General features: G+C 42.1%; 1 protein-coding gene across 3 annotated transcripts; it reads right to left on the bottom strand.

Annotated features, from left to right (window-relative positions):
* Positions 1–338: 338 nt before the first annotated feature.
* Positions 339–5,168, bottom strand: LOC147896936 (L-type lectin-domain containing receptor kinase IX.1-like). 3 transcript variants are annotated; one of them, XR_015541762.1, is made up of 4 exons: positions 5,033–5,168; positions 2,630–4,380; positions 1,313–1,631; positions 339–1,175 (listed from the first exon to the last, which is right to left on the bottom strand). XR_015541762.1 is itself a non-coding variant. In XM_087381534.1 (4 exons), exons 1-4 carry the CDS (start codon positions 5,097–5,099, stop codon positions 1,234–1,236), a joined length of 1,941 nt encoding a protein of 646 aa, XP_087237660.1. In that variant the 5' UTR covers positions 5,100–5,168; the 3' UTR covers positions 339–1,233. The 3 variants fall into 3 exon arrangements, 1 of the variants encoding a protein (XP_087237660.1); XM_087381534.1 differs by having other exon boundaries at positions 339–1,250; positions 1,526–1,631; XR_015541763.1 differs by lacking the exon at positions 339–1,175 and having other exon boundaries at positions 1,526–1,631; positions 2,630–2,709; positions 2,825–4,380.
* Positions 5,169–17,159: the final 11,991 nt, after the last annotated feature.

Genomic DNA, 17,159 nt, shown 5'->3' on the forward strand with positions numbered 1-17,159 from the left:
GCATTAATTGCCTGGTTCATTATATTTGGCATCTGAGTCATGTCATCATGTTATTCCTCAAGCTGTAGACCAACACATGCTTACATAATATTTGACGTATCACCATCTTACATAGGCACTGATTTATTGACACCATCCACACATTCTTATCCCTAGTATTACGTATTGGGGTCAATCAAACATGGCCAAACTCAATAATTACTTTTGTCTAGGTTGATCTACCGTGATACAATCAGAGAAAACCACATATCCACCAACAAGAAGGCCAAAGTATGGTCACTATTGATAAAAAAATAACTTTAAAAAAAGTTTAGGCATGACACATTTCTAACATTAATCACAATTTTCATTCATTTAAATGCTGGAAGTACAGATTAGGACTGCTTTTTCATTCTCAGGATCCCAAGTCGCAAACTAAATGGACTAAGTACAGGCTACCGTTAGCCCTTCAGACACCACCAGTTGTGATTTGCATAAGCCTTGCTATCAAGGATTTAAAATACAAAACCGAGTTTGCAACAGCTGTCCTTCAGCACCAACCCAGCTCATCTTATATTCATCATGCTATTGGCAACTCTACCACTCTTGTTTTGGAATGTGGTTGGTCCTTTATCTTCTTCCAGTAGACACTAGCTGCATGAACAACTCTTCCAGAGTACTTTCATGATATGCCCAGCTTCTAGAGCTACAGCTCTGTGTCGTTGGGTAAGATACATGGTTTCACAATTGTGGTCACCCTGCAGAGCTGTCATGTGTGTATCTTCATCCATCAGCACTCCTACCATCCCTTTAAGCTTCAAGTCTTTGCTAACACAGGGTGGATATCGCACTGGACAATTTGGGTAGCATGCTTGAAAGTACTGCCCTCTCGTTTACCTTTTTAAAAATTGTAGGGATACTGAGTTAATTTTGTTGACTGTGCTACCAGACTGCCGCCTGGATCCAACTTTAAATAGTCCTGCTTCAACATTACCTCAGACTTTGCAGGGGCTTTTGTGATATTTAAAGTGGCTCATGGAGAGCTCAGCATGATGAATGTACCCATCTCCAAGGACGAACCCCACCATCCCAAGTGCATGTCCTTTTTTCATGTCCCATTGGTTTATTGTCTCTGTATTAGTCTCTGTTTTGTCCTTGATGAACAATACTCTCATGTCCATGAGGTAGAAGCTTTCCTTAACTTGCTAAAAATAAAATGACACTCCATTGAATTTTCTGATGGTCCATGAGGCCTCATATTACTGGGGTTCCTGCACAAGACCCCTTGGTGAACAACTGCTCTCATACCAATCGAAAGACGTGGCAGCGATACTTTAAAGGCTTCAATTAGATCATTGTATGAAAGCGACAGAATACAAAGATAACGTATATAGAAAGGACAATACAGCCCAGAATCAAACTAAGATGATCAGCCCAATGAAAGCATGAACGGTGATGTACTGGTAACAAAGCTATAATGGACTAAATAAAGGTCCACTATCAGGATCAAATTATGTGCTGAAATCTAAATGCTTTCACTTGTCACCGTTGCTCCAATGTGAGGTCTTGCCAAAACCATCATTTGATCCAGTTACACCAGATGGTGTACGTGCAATAGCTTGACGGGAGCCTTCAGCAATAGGGTCGCAAATCTGGTAGAATCCATGAAATATATGTGTTAGGGTTTTCGATGACTTAAGACATTTTGCAACACATGTACCTCATCAAAAGAATATAGCAAGGAGTAAATGCAATAATATATTGGCTTCAAAATTGTATAGTTTACAAAAGATCCTGACAAGGCCTCAATAGTCATACTAAGGATCATCTTTGATTTAAATTATCTAGCTCCACCTTTAGAGATCACACAAGATTAGGAACCAAAAGGGGAGAGAGACGAAAGAAACAAACAGGAAGTCCATAAAAACGAGAGAGAGAGAGAGAGAGAGGGGTCCATAACAACGAAAAGACAAGCTGATCTTTTAAAGCCTCTAACTAACACGATAAATCAGACAATGTAATATAACAACGAAAAGACAAGCTGATCTTTTAAAGCCTCTAACTAACACGATAAATCAGACAATGTCTTAAACCATGCATTGGATCAATGCTGCAAGTTTGCGTATCTTCTTTGGTACCCAAAGTCCAAGGACATAAGCTCTGAGCTTACAAACAATACGACATGTGGGGCTTTTTGCTCAACAGCATAAAAGTTGTGATCAAAATACTAAGCAGAGTACAGGAAATATGCTTACAAGAGAGAACAAGTTGAATACATTCAAGAGGCCTGCCCGGGCAAATTGAAAGTTGAGAAGTAGAAGAAGCAGAAGAAGAAGAGAGAGAGAGTGAAAGGGAGAGAAAATGATGGGGCCAATTTAGTTTCAAGAGAGAGAAAAGAAGAAAGAGAAAGAGAGAGAGAAAGGGGTAGAAAACGATGGGGCCATAAATAGAAATTTAGCTTCTTAGACGAAGCACCATCACTTAGACCTGCCAGGGGCAGGCCAAAAAGAAGATAGATTATACAAGGTGCACTAAATCTTGGCCATCGAAAGAGAATACAATATAGTCAAGTGGGGACCATGATGGATGCAACGAAACATTTTGTTGAAAGACGTCATAGGAGAATATGACTAAACAGTCAGTTACCTACCTCTTCTAAGGCAGCCGGGGCTTGCTTTGTTAGAATAGCAAGCACTAGTCTCATGGTCGGACGTTTATCTGGATCCGAATCTGTAGCAGCCAGGCCAACAAAAAATAGCCGTTCCATTTCATCAATATCGAAGACTCCAGCCAGGCGTGGATCAACTGCTTCCATTAGTCTGCCTTGTTTGCTCAGGTCTCTAACCTTTTCCAACAAGAAAAAGAAACCGGATTCAGAGGTTACTCGAAAGCTTTGTCGCCCACATGCCACCTCCAGAGCAACAATACCGAAGCTGAAAACATCAGATTCCGCAGAGGGAAGCCGAGTCGTGGTAATCTCTGGGGCAATGTAGCCGATTGTGCCAGCCGCAGTTGTGGACCGTGGAATAACATCACGATCAATGACACGGGCGAGGCCAAAGTCTCCGAGTTTTGCCTCAAAGTTGGCATCCAGCATAATATTACTGGGTTTCACATCTCTGTGCACAACCCGTTTTTCCCCTTCCTCGTGAAGATACAACAGTGCTGTGCCCAAACCACAAATTATCCTGTATCGAACATGCCAATCGATAACAAATTCGCTGTTTTCGAATAACAACTTATCTAGACTGCCTTTCGGCATGTAGTCATACACAACCAGGAGCTCTCCTTCGTGTTTGCACCATCCTTGAAGCTGTACCAGATTCCGGTGCCTCAGCTCACTTATGATGCGCAATTCAGAAACGAGATCACGCATTGCCCTGCCCCCTTTCTCAGCTGCCACCTTTTTTACTGCTACTTGCAACCCGCCCCTTCTCAAAATGCCCTTGTAAACCTGTCCTTGTGCACCTTGTCCCAATAATTCGGAGGGGTCGAAACCCTTGGTGGCAGAATAGAGTTCCTTGTACTTAAACCTTTGAGGACCGATGCCCGAAATGTTTAGTTCTCCTTCGGTTCTCTGTCGACTTCTCCGCGTCAAGATCAAACACACAATAACAACTCCCACAATGACGAAAACGCCTGTACATAGTCCCGCAACAAGGACAGGATGAATCGAGTGTCCAGATCGTCTACTAAGAGGTTGAACTGCATGCGATGGAGATATGCTTCCACCGATTCCAGGTGTGTAACTTGGGAGACTTGGAGAGACAGGCGACGAAGCAGATTGGAGGTTGGCACCCGAGCAGAAGTTGATCGTAAAATCGGCACCAGAGCAAGAGAACATATATGGTTGATCGTTGGGAGAGGTGTAAGCCGTAGAGCAGAGAGCCTTGAAGACTTGAGAGTAATTGTTACAAGCGCTGGTGGAGATAACACTTCCTGTGCATGGACTGGAGCACGCCAAGGTCGTGCCATTGTCGGAGACTCGGAGCGTGGCAGGGCAATAGTCAAGGGCACCGGCAATGCAAGAGGGGCTTCCGCAGGTGGAGTTCTTGGAAGCCAAGGTGGGAGATGGGGAGATGGTGAGAGCTAGATTGAAGCCATCAATGACAGAGATATCGTAGTAGGAGAGATTGTTAGATACTCCCAGATTGAATTCTGCGAGGGTAAAGGGCAAAGAGGTGCCGTTGACACTGTCACAGTAAGAGGAGGTGTTGAAGCTGCAGGAAGTGAGTCCCCAGAATCTCCCATTCCAATCGGAAGGAAACAGGACGGAGCTGAAGTTGTTGGGGCTGATTCCAGACAGAACTGAGGCTCCTCCTGCCGGCGCAGAACCGGAGGCTGTTTGGATGGCTGGCCAAACGACGTAGGGGCATCGATTCAGTAGAGTGATTGTCGCTCCTGCATCATCCACAGATTAAACCATCAGACGTGATCAGTGCGTCCATGGAATCGTTCTCCTTGGTTATGCAACAATCTGTTCAATTCGTTCGTCACAGTTTACAGTTGATCACTCGACCGACGTAACGAAAGTCCCTGAGTACGTTCGTCGATCGTCGTCCCTATTTAATAGTGAGAACAACAATCTGTTCAATTCGTTCGTCATCAAGGGTTTCAACTAGGTTATGCAACAATCTGTTTGATTCGTTCGTCACAGTCTACAGTACACTCGACTAACGAACGAATTGAACAGATTGTTGCATAACGAACGAATTGAACAGATCGTTGCATAACGAACGAATTGAACAGATCGTTGCATAACGAACGAATTGAACAGATTGTTGCAGTCTACGTGAGTCAACTTCGTTAGCCCGATCGAGTAACTAATTACTAATTCCAGCGTACTACGCGCTCTGTCACGTAACATTAATCGCCGGTACGTAGCTGGCCGTGAGTATATTCGTCGATCGTCGACCGTATCTAGTTGTGCGCGTCCTGTTCCATGAGTTTCCGGTGAGATATATTCCGCAACGTCGCGATTTATCTGTTTGGCTCCCGTCATTTCCCAAATTTCTCCTAAACACACAAAAGATTACAGAATGAGGATGTGTACCTGATACGGCGACAGAGAAGCTAGAGAGAGAGATGAAGATGCAGGTGAGGTGTGGTAGAGATGCCATGGACGGTGCCTACAAGGAGCTCAAGATTGGCTACACTATGGTCTCTCCTAAGACTAAAGAGTAAGTTCCTTCAATGCAATCCAAGTCTTCCTAAGACTAAAAACTAATTCAATTCAAGTCTTGCCGTAATAAGATGCCCACCACATTTTGGGATCCCACTAAGGTCCTGCCCTTTGGAATGCCATTATAAATACGAGTACTCAACCCATGCAAAGATGCATGACCATCCAAGGTGGATCTTTGATTCTTAAATTTTGGCTAGGTCTTAACCCACCCATGGCTCTTTAGACCTTTCAACTCCTCCTTTCATTCCAGTAACCTTCCATATCCTCCTTCCATCTCCTGCATTCCATTAACCTTCTATCTCCTCCATTCCATTGACCTTATATCTCCTCCTTGCCCCTAAAGCTGCCTCTTGTCTTTCCACCTCCTCCCCAAAGCCTCCCTCTTGTCTTTCCACCTTCTCCCCCCTCCAAGCCTCCATCCAAGAGCGCTTTCTTTGTGACACTTGGCAGGCTCTTCTCGTCTAAGCTGCCACTTGTCCTCTCCTTTTTTTTTCCGTGTATGTGGTTCATAGGTTAAAGAAAATGGGGATGTGGCTATTTTGGCAAGAGTGGTGTCTAGAGAGAAATACCCAATAAAAGACAAATATAAATTAAAACCTCCACAAGAGGGCAAAAAGTTGACCCTAACAACACATTAAGAGTAGATTAGAAAGTCTTAAACAACCACTAAACCAAAACTTAAAGTGGTCAAGTTGACCAAATGAATTGAAAGAAGTGGGATGGACCTGATTAGCAAAAAACTAATCTGTCCATCCCTTAGGACCCTTGCAGGTCCAACAAGGTGAATGATTATAAATCATTCATACGAGTAAAGTGGCCCGTCGTCTACGACGGGCTTGAGACCCGCTTTGCTAGATCTCCACGGATCTTAAAATGTCTTTGATTTCAAGAAACAAAATTTCAAGTTTCAAGACCCCTTCGCTCTAGGCATCACATCACTTGGCTTTATGCTCAGTCTACTCAACTATTTAGCTAGATGAGCGGCCTTCTATTGTTGATCAAGGGGCAAAGGATTCACACATAAAATCTCCCCCCGCCTCCTCTCTCTCTCTCTCTCTCTCTCTCTCTCTCTCTCTCTCTCCCGCTCTCCCCCTTCTATGTGTGTGTGTGTGTGTCCCCCTCCATCCCTCCCTTCCCCCCAAATGGGCATTTGTATTAATTAGTAAGGATGGAGTTATCCAAAGGAGACGGAAAAATCTAATTGATCACGATGCACGATTAATGTAAGGTTTTCTAAAGAATTGAGGAGGAAGGTCTCCATGCCTCTAGAATCTTAGTCACTAGCCCTTAGCCTTTCCCTCTCTCCCTCTATATATGTGTCACCCCCCCCCAATGCTCAAGCTCACCCTCTCTTGCAAATCTCTGGTTCACCCACTCTTAGTCCCTCTCTCTCACTCATCTTCTTCCTCTCTCACTCATCTTGTTCTTCTAGCCTTCCAGCAAGACGATCCTCCCTGGCTTCCTAGAATATGTTCCCCTAATGAGCTGTTAATTAAAAAATATCATATGTATTTAAAGGTCATGATCAATCTCATTTGGAAATTCAGAATCAATGTTGTTTTTAGAGGTCTTCACAGTGGGAGGATGCCGATTGAAGAAGGGATTGAGGAGATTAGAAGAGCTATCAAGTATTTTGGCCACAAGCATGAGGCTTTTAAAGCAATAAGCTGTGTATGGAACTAAAGTAAAGTGCCTTCCTTGTAAGGTAGTTGGATTTATTTTCCTCTTGTACACATTTCTTTAATACAATTTTGAAGTTTTTACCGCAAAAAAATAAAATAAAATAATATCATATAGATTGAACTTTCAATAAAAAATCAAATTAAATCATTATGGGACACCAAAGGGAAGAAATGTCCCCTTACTCAACTTTATATTGAGGACAGTCGGATTTTCTTTTTACGTTTGTATTTTTCTTATTTTCCATTTTAATACAATTTTGAAGTCCTTTTTTTGCCAAAAAAAAACCTTTATATTGAATATGTGGAAGGAATGGAAACCAAGCAAGGTGCCAACAAGGAGTTGCTAAGAGTGAAGACAAGGTCTTTAATTTATAATGTTCAATATGAATACAAAGGAAACAGGCAAAGTGCGTGCTAGCAAGGAGATGCTAAGACTAAAGATAGGCGGCTAGACTAAGGTCTTAATTTCTTTCAAGTCCTATAGAATTTTTCAATTTACATGCACAAAAATCTATAACTTTTTGGCCTTAAGTCTAGAGATTTTCTTCATTGGAGAACTTTCTCATGAGAAATTACTTTTTGTAAGAAAGAGGTCTTTTTTTAGCAAGGTTTCACCAACCCCTAATATGGGCCGGCACGTTTATTTTGTGCTTTATTTTTTATTTAATAAATCACCTATTTGGAGGTTTTCCTTGGGGACTAAAATGTAAAATAAAACATTTTTTTAAAATAACTTTCCAAAATTGCAAAAATGAAAATCCCAAGCAAATTTGAAAATTTGATGTTGCATCATATGTAGTTTGCAAGTGTTAAAAGCCTAGCACCCCCAAAATCATCAATAAGACGTGCAAAATGTGATGACTTTGACATTCAATTTAACCAAAAAGTAAATGTCAACTTGACTAAGGAGAAATGCACACCCAATGCATACGTGACATGGCAAGGTAGACAAGATGGCATAGCTACAAAAGGCCCTTCAAATGGCAATGCTAAGTATTGGGTGAAAAAGAGCACTACAATGCCCAATTGTCAACCTATGTGTCCTTGTTATTGACCAAGCCCCCTCAAAAGCATTAATAAGACACACAAACTTGAGGACTCAGAAATTTAGATTAACCTGTTGAGAGTTCACGCTCAACATCATGTGATCATGTGTGCATAGCACCATCATGTGATCATATGTGCATAGCACTAACCTTATAGAGTGCTATAAAGGAAAGTGTTAGATCCCTTAACCCTAATCCTAAAAGGGTTTGTATATATTCTATTTTTTCAACTAAATCTTGTGTACAGTTAGTCATTTGTGGTGTGCTCTCTAGCTGTGCCTTCTCTCCTCATCTCCACTCTTCTCCTCTCCCCTCTTCATATTTTGTCATGGTATCAGAGCTCCCTTGCCTTTTCTGCTGAGGCATTGCGATTATTGAGAATGTGAGAGAGATTGAGAGATCGAGAGAGATTGAGTGTTCTCTTCCGTGAGAGACTTTCGTTCATTTGAGAGAAAATTTCCGTCATTCCTTAAGGGAATTCCATTCATTCTTAAGAGATTTTAGTTCCTTCTCTTGAGTGTTTGTGAGAAAGAGTGAGCATTGAGATTGTGAGAGAACTAGTTCCGTGAGAGAGATTTTCGTTAATCCTCCTTCCGTTCGTTCTTCTCATGAGAGAGAGAGACTTTGGATCTATTGCATTCCGAGAGTGAGAGGGAGAGAGTTCAAAGGCTCCAACATACCCTTCTGCGCCAAAGGTCTATCCAGAGCATCGACTTCTTTTAAGCACTCCATTGCTCTACAACAGCCCGTCTTCATAGCGAAGTCATCAACAAGGCCTTCATCTGTTGTGCCTTCAATCGCCATTAACCAAATCTCCAATCGGCTGCAACCTTCTACTTCATAGTCTCTGTTCTTCAAGGCCAGCCCATCGATGGCTCCTTAGTACAAAGGACAGCAAAGGCATCTTGGCCAGCACTCTGCTCACAACGTAGCTCCAAAGCTACGGGCCTTACCTACCGCTCCTACAGCCAGCGGTGCAGCAAGCTCCAACAAAGCACCGCGAGCTCCAGTTCGCATAGCGGACAAGTTTCTTGGCTCTACCCTTTAGAGCTCTCATTGACTAGCGCCTCCAGTTATCTCCAACACGGGCTCTCCTTGACCACCTTCATGCAAGTGACGGAAATAGCACACACGAATGCAAATCAATGCCAAGCTTCTGATCTAGAGCCCATGATAGTGCAGCATCAACGCCTTTCATCGCTACGCTTCTTCCTGCGCTCCAACATCCGCTTACTACGACCTCTGGCAAGCTCATCCACGGGACTCCAGCCAAGTGCGGCTCCCATCGATGGACTCAGCAAATAGCTCCAATACTAAGCCTCGACTCAAACGAAGCGGCCTCCTCAGTCAACAAACTCCTCGACAACGGCATCCGCATCTTCGATGTAATCTCACGTAGATGTCGACATAGCCTCCTAAGGCTCGAGCGCCACCCGTGACCTGTAGCACCGACGGACTCCCGACGGCCAGCCTACCGACGGCTCCAACGCCTTGCCCAGTGCCATTTCCTGCATGGCCTCGACGGAAACGAGGACGAAATCTTTGAGATTCCGTCAAAATCTCAAAAGATTTCGGTCGCCCTCATAGCGCCACGTGGCAGAGAGGGAGGATATCACTTATCCTCAACCTCACCACACATTGAGGTGTGGTCAGCCAAGTGACACGTGGCCCGTGTGCCACATCATCATCTTTTCGACACTGCCACGTCAGCATTGACACGTCACCACTGCCACATCACCATTGCCATGTCACCATTGACAAGTCACCTACCATGTCATCAGTGCCACCTTAGTAGTGCCACCTCAACTAGTGCCAGCTCAGCTGTCCAGTCAGCACGGACCTCTGCACGCACACACAGTGCTTTACAGTCACTTCATGTGACCATTCCTGCCACCGGATAAGGCTACTGCCACATGTCGCAAGGAGATTCTCACAGAATCTTTTGAGAATCGATGAAATCTATGAAGATTCCGTCATCGAATTTCTTCCGGGTTCGTCGACTAGCAACCTCAATCTGGAGGCATCTGCTAAGTTAGACAACTCCAATTACGGTACATGGAAATACCGAATGGAGACCATTCTTGTACTTCAGGACAAATGGGAGTATGTCAATGGGTCTACACCTAGACCATTGGACGATCTAGCTACCAGTAGCTCTACTCCATCTATTGTCACAACACCAGCAATGGGATCTACATCGGGATCTACATCTACACAAACAGTTTCTGCACCAGTAGCAGATCCTGCCATTGCCTGAGCTCAAGCAGAATGGGATAAGAAAGACAAGTATGCCTATCACCTGATCAAGCAGAATGTGCAAGATGTCATGCTAGGACAACTCAACATAGTCAAGACATCAAAAGAAGCATGGGATATGTTCGCAGCTCTCTACGAGTCCAAGAACACATCCAGGATTCTCACCCTGAGAAACCAGATCAACCAGAGTTTCCGCAACAGCAGTGAAACCGGTCATGCTTATGTACTCCGCATAAAAGACTACAACAATCAACTTGCAGCAGCAGGAGAGACTATGAACCCCACAGAAATGGTTCAAGTCATTCTGAATGGACTAGGAGAGGGATACGAGAATGTAGTCCAGAGTATTGCCATCCAACGGCAAATTCCAACACTGGAAGAACTTCAGTCAGTTCTACTTGGTGAAGAACTCAGGACTCAGGCCATTCAAGCACGTAAAGGTCATTCTAATGATCAGGCATTCACAGCTTCAGACAGAAGCAGAGGCAATATCAGAAAAGTGGTCATCATCAACAAAATCAAAGGCAGAATCAGCATCATCCTCAGCAACATCAGAATCAGCAAAGAGGAAATCATTCCAACCGAGGAAGATTCCAAGGACGAGGGAATGCATCCACCAATGTGTCAAACATTTAGTGCAACTACTGTCACAAGTTTGGACACTATGAAAGGGATTGCCGCAAGAAGCAATACGACCAAGGTGGTCAATCCAGCAGCAATCGAGGGAATTCTCGAGGCAGAGGAAATCATCGTGGTGGACATTCTAGTCAGTCATTTTGCAAATGAACATGGAAATATGTTTCTTGCAAGCGAGGAATTGCATCAGACTGATACAATGCACCTAGACACTGATTTCAATCCCAAAGAGGATTTCAGCTATCAAGTCGACCAAGTGGAACAAGATCCTTGGTACATCGACAGTGGTGCATCATCTCACATGACAAATCATCAAGAATGGTTCACAGAAATGAAGCCATTAGAAGGACAGAAAAATGTCATCTACACAGCAGATAATACACCGAATCCAGTTCAAGGGACAGGTGTTATCCCTATGAACAATTTCACTGGTACAAAAGGATTAGTCAAAGATGTGCTCTATGTTCCGAAGCTCAGCAAGAACCTTTTGTCAGTAGGTCAAATGATGGAACACAATTACAAAGTCATCTGCGATGGTGATGAATGCACTATCAGAGATAAATCCAAAAGATGTCAGCTAGTAGAAAAAGGTGTCAAGGAAGGACACTTATACAGAATGCTAGCTACAGTACCAGATAAGCATGCCATGTCAGCTCAACCACAACAGATGCCACTATCTGCAAAATGGCACAAGAGATATGGTCATGTCAACTTCAAGTACTTGTTAGATCTCAAGAATCAGAATATGGCAATTGGGATTCCGAAGCTACAGTTTCTTGGAAAGGTTTGCGAAGCATGTTGCTTCGGCAAACAAAAGCGAACCAATTTTGTCAGAAGTACCTCTTGTGCACGAGGTATTCTTGATTTGATACATATAGATGTATGGGGTTATGCCTAGACCCGCAGCATCAATGGTTCACTTTACTACTTGACCTTCATCGACGACTACAACAGATATTGTTGGGTCTACTTTCTGAAAGAGAAATTTGAAGTGTTTTCCAGATTTCAAGAATTCAAAGCCATGGTAGAAAACCAAACAGGCAGAAAGATCAAGGTCATGAGATCAGACAGAGGAGGTGAATACATGTCTTCAGCATTCATGAACTTTTGCAAAAGTCACGGCATTCGAAGACAATTCACATGTGCAGATACTCCTCAGTAGAATGCAAGAGCTGAAAGGAAGAATGGGACTTTAGCAGATAGTGCTAGAGCAATGCTTAGTGAAAAGCATCTTCCAAATCAGTATTGGGTAGAAGCAATAGCTACTGCAAACTACTTGCTTAATCGGCTTCCTACCAAACCGATACAGGGTATGACTCCTTATGAAGCATTCACTAGACAAAAGCCACACATTGGGCATCTCCGCATATTTGGTTGCATAGCATATGCCCACATATTACATGATGATCATCACAGGAAATTGGATGCAAAGTCACGCAAATGCATCATGGTTGGCTACAGTGAAGAAAGCAAAGCATACAAATTGTATGATCCCATCAACCGCAAAGTCATTATCTCTAGAGATGTAATCTTTGATGAGGAATCAGAATGGAAAACCTCACCTACACAGGAGATAGAAGCATCGACTTCACAGTCATCTACAGAACAGGTTGATGAAGAAGAGCAAGAATTGCCAGCAACACCCCAAGCAGAGCCACAGCAACTCAGACGGTCTACTAGGGAAAGCAGACCTCCAGCTAGATTGACATATGCTCAGAAAGGCAAAGAAATTCAGGTGGAAACCACCAACTATGCTCTTATGACTACCATCATGGCTACAGAAGAGCCAGTGTACTTCGAAGACAGACAAGCCAGAATGGCAAACTGCTATGAATGAAGAAATGGATGCTTTGTATAAAAATAACACTTGGGAATTATGCGACCTTCCACCAGGAAAGAAGGCCATAGCAAACAAATGGGTATACAAAGTGAAGTACAATCCAGATGGCAATATTCAGAGATACAAAGCCAGATTAGTTGCAAAAGGATTTGCACAACAATATGGTCAAGACTATGATGAGACTTATGCTCCAGTAGCAAAGATGGATTCCATACGGTTCTTGATATCACTAGCGACACTCAGCAAATGGAATGTGTACCAGCTCGATGTCAAGAATGCATTTCTCAATGGTTATCTAGATGAGGAAGTCTACATGCAACAACCAGCAGGTTATGTTGAACCAGGCAAGGAGAATAAGGTTTGCCATCTCAAGAAAAGTTTCTACGGCTTAAAGCAAGCACCCAGAAGTTGGTACAACAGAATCGACAAGTATTTTGCTGATCTGGGATACATGAAGTCTAATGCAGATCATACTCTCTACTACAAAGTTCAAGGGGAAGACATTACTATTGCACTTTTGTACGTAGATGATCTGATTGTGACAGGAAGCAAGGATAGCTTCATCAGAAAACTGAAACAAGACTTATCTGCAGAGTTCAACATGAAAGATCTTGGACTTATGCACTATTGTCTTGGAATTGAGTTCTGGAGAGATTTAGATAGCACATTCATGAGTCAGCTCAAGTATGTTGATAGTCTCCTGAAGAAGTTTCATATGGCAGATTGCAAGATTATAGCCACTCCCATGGAGCAGAGTTTGAAACTTACTAAAGATTCAGAAAAGCCTACAGTCAATGACAGATACTACAGGCAGCTCATCAGATCTCTTATATATCTGACAATCACACGGCCAGATATTTGTTATATAGTAAGCTGACTAGCACAGTTTATGGCAAATCCAAAACAGTCTCATTGGAATGCAGCCAAAAGAGTCTTGAGATACATCAGAGGTACAAGACAGTTTGGGATAGAATACAGAGGAAGTCATCCACGGTTGCATGGATACTGTGACAGTGACTATGCCGGAGATCATGAGACCAGGAGATCGACACAGGGATATGCATTTTTCCTTGGTCAAGGTGCTATATCATGATTGTCAAACAAACAGCCAACTGTTTCTTTGTCTTCGACTGAAGCAGAATATAGAGCACTCACTACAGGTGCATGTGAGGCTATATGGCTCAGAAGACTATTGTCAGAAACAGATTACTTTGATGAGTCAAAGCCAACAACAATGTACTGTGATATCCTCCAGTGGCACTTGGATGCACTCCACACCTTTTCATTGTTGACCTCATGCTTATGAGGGTGGATCTATCTGTGGCTGTCCATAGTTTCACTACCATGGGCCTTGTATGTGCCTCTACCTTACTCACCTTCCAAGACCAATGGGTCTATGAGACTATATGAAACTTGATACAACAAGATGAAAGGGTGGAGCTACTAAAACAAGCATCATCACCAATGCTAGATGTTAAATGCTATATAGTCCTAAAGAGCATCTGTGCAACATAGTCATAACATCAAAATCATCACCATCATCATGTCACATCAAGTCATGTGCCAAGTCTAGTTTGATACAATAGATACTGGAGCTCTAGAATAGAGGTCATGGTGGACCCAAAGGTTGGCGAGGTTGCACTGGTATAAGATCAGGGATAGAGCGATGGTGGCTATCTATGGGTGCGGTCCAGCATGGCATCCTAGTTGCAGCCTGTGTCTCACTAGGCCACAGTAAATCCTGTAGGTCGTGCCCTAGATATGAACATGGAAGGGATGTCTTCGAGTGCGATCTATGTGTCCTCCCTTGTCGGGTATGTCATGTCGCTGGCTCTTGATCTTTGCCTTGCTGACTACTTGAGGAACGAGGGTTTGTGTGGTAATCTTGCTGAAACAACTCTATGATCATGCTCTGTGATGAGTCTGCCTATGTGCTCTACCCATACCTCAGTAATTTGAGCCAGCACTCCTAATCTTTAATTGCCTCACGAATGAAGGCGCCTAAGCATCTCCGATCCGATAGGAAAGGAAGTCGGAGAGTAGTCTGGAGCTATCTCTGAAGAGAGAAAAAAAAGAAAGGAAGTTTATTAAAGTCTTCAAAAGACTAATGGGTCTATGAGCTAAGTTGCATTAATTTGGGTGTTTTTTTTTTAAATTAAAAAAAAACGCCCAAGTACGCATTTTTTGCGATTTAAAACATTTCAAACATTTTTTGATATTTTATTCGTACGAATAATTTATTCGTATGAATAAGCTATTCATTTGAATAAACAGCTATTCGTACGAATAAAGTTATTCGTATGAATAACTCAGTTTATTCGTACGAATATACATAGTATAAACTTGCGGCCATTGCCATTTTTGGTATTCGTACGAATACATCCACGTGTCTTCCTTGCCAACTCAGCCACTTTCTTGCCAGCCCTGCCACCTCCTGCTTGCCTACCTGCTACCTCCTGCTTGCTTCCATACCTACTAGCTCTCGTCATAGGTACCTTACTACACCCTTGCTTGTGTTACAATCTTTCGTTAGTAATTAATGTTTCTTTTGTTTTGTTTTGTTTAGGACTGGCACTCATCTCTCTTAGGAGAGTTGTGTGTTGCAATATTTTTAAATTATTTAATATTTATTTTGTATTGTATTTAAGTGTGTAGACAGGCTGGCACTCATCTCTCTTGCGAGAGTTGTGTGTTGCAGTTTGTTTTTATCATGTGTTGCAATTTTAATTATAATATAAATAATTGTTTTTTACCTGAGACTAGCAGTCATCTCTCTTAAGAGAGTTGTGTGTTGCAGTCTCAATTTGTATATAAATGTTTGTTTATAGGAACTCTTGGGCTGACACTCATCTCTCTTAAGAGAGTTGTGTGTTGCAGTCCAAGCTTAGTGATGTTTTCATAGATGCTTATTCTAGCAGTCATCTCTCCCTTGAGAGTTGTGTGTTACAGTCTAAGTTTAGAGATGTTTTCAAGCACTTAGTCTAGCACTCAACTGTCCCTTGATAGTTGTGTGTTGCAATCTAAGTTAGATATCATGCGACGTGCTCTTAGACACTTAGTCTGGCACTCAACTATCCCTTGATAGTTGTGTGTTGCAGCCTAAGTTAGATATCATGCGATGTGCTGTAGACACTTAGTTTGGCACTCAATTGTCCCTTGATAGTTGTGTGTTGCAGTCTAAGTTAGATATCATGCGATGTGCTCTTAGACACTTAGTCTGGCACTCAACTGTCCCTTAATAGTTTTGTGTTGCAGTTGAAGCCTAGTGTTAGATGGTGAAGTTCACGATTAGGTTATACCTAGGTCATTTTTTGTGCAGGTTATACGCTTATTTTTTGTGTTTTGATTTTCTGTAGTCTGTTACATGATGTGAGCTTGAGTTGAGAGGTTATATCTAGGTAATTTCTTAGACTGCTTGCATTGTTAATTGTTATGGCTTAATGAGTTTCTTATTGCACCTGGGAGGCAGTCAATAGAGCGAGCGATAAAAAGTGAGCGAGCCCAAAAAAGCGAGCGACAATTAGTTGAAGTGGTTGGAAAATCAAGCAAGCAAAGAAAGAATCTAAGTTTTTTATAAAATAATTGCTTGAAGTACAAAGTATTCAAAAAGGTGGTTGTGTCACAAAATTTATATTCTGATGCACACAAGTTTTTTAGATGGTGCAAAAAGGCATGATATTCATCTAAATCATGCCTTGTCATTTGATTTGATATGTAACATTATGCCATTTATATTTGATAATCAAAAGATGCAGGGATGTAAAAAAATCATCTTTTGGGCCAAAACAATCAAATGTTGACATCTTGCTAAAATATAGGGATGTGAAAATGTCCTCTTTTGGGCCAAAACAGGGAACGCGCTCCCTGTTTTGGCCCAAAAGAGGACATTTTCACATCCCTGTATCTTTTGATTTACAAGTCCAAACGGGGTCATGTTACATATCAAATCAAATGGCAAGGCGTACTTTAGACGATTATCATGTCTTTGTGCACCATCTAGTAAAATTTAATGCACCAAAAAATGAATTTGTGGCCAATTTACTGCATTGGTAAGATTAGTGGGAGGTAAGAATAAATCATTAGGGAAGGATATTTTTGCAGTAACAAAGAAACATGGGTTTTGTTTCAAGAGTGAACAGAGTTAAAAAACCTAAGCATTTACATATGCATGGAATCTAGACTAATCCATGCAAGGAGTCCTTGGAAAGATGATCTCAATTACTCTAGTGGAAAGAGAGAACTTGATTGCAGTAGGGTTTGTCTTTGATACAAACAATGACTTGGAAGTTAAACATACAAACTATCTCATGGATGATGTGAAATTAGTATTAATGGCTTTAAAGTTATATGCATGTTTAACCTTCTGGCATTGAGGGAGCATATGCACTTTTGAATAAGTTATTTTTTTTGCTACTAAAATGGGGGATTTATAAATCTTTTATTGTTTTTTATCGCTCGCTTTTTTTGGCTTGCTCGCTTTTTGTCGCTCGCTTTTTGGTAATCCTCTGCACCTGGCACTGAATTCTTTTTTGAAT

This window comes from Dipteris shenzhenensis, chromosome 11 (assembly GCF_047967505.1).
Source record: "Dipteris shenzhenensis isolate YYH24624 ecotype China chromosome 11, Dip_SZ_1.0, whole genome shotgun sequence".
NCBI lineage: Eukaryota > Viridiplantae > Streptophyta > Polypodiopsida > Gleicheniales > Dipteridaceae > Dipteris > Dipteris shenzhenensis.

Excerpts from the sequence above, each read along its gene's own strand:
- LOC147896936 (XM_087381534.1), bottom strand. The coding sequence starts at position 5,099 with ATGGCATCTCTACCACACCTCACCTGCATCTTCATCTCTCTCTCTAGC. Across the intron at positions 4,381-5,032 it reads CTTCTCTGTCGCCGTATCAG|GAGCGACAATCACTCTACTG; the intron begins GTACACATCCTC and ends TGGATGATGCAG. Across the intron at positions 1,632-2,629 it reads CCCCGGCTGCCTTAGAAGAG|ATTTGCGACCCTATTGCTGA; the intron begins GTAGGTAACTGA and ends GGATTCTACCAG.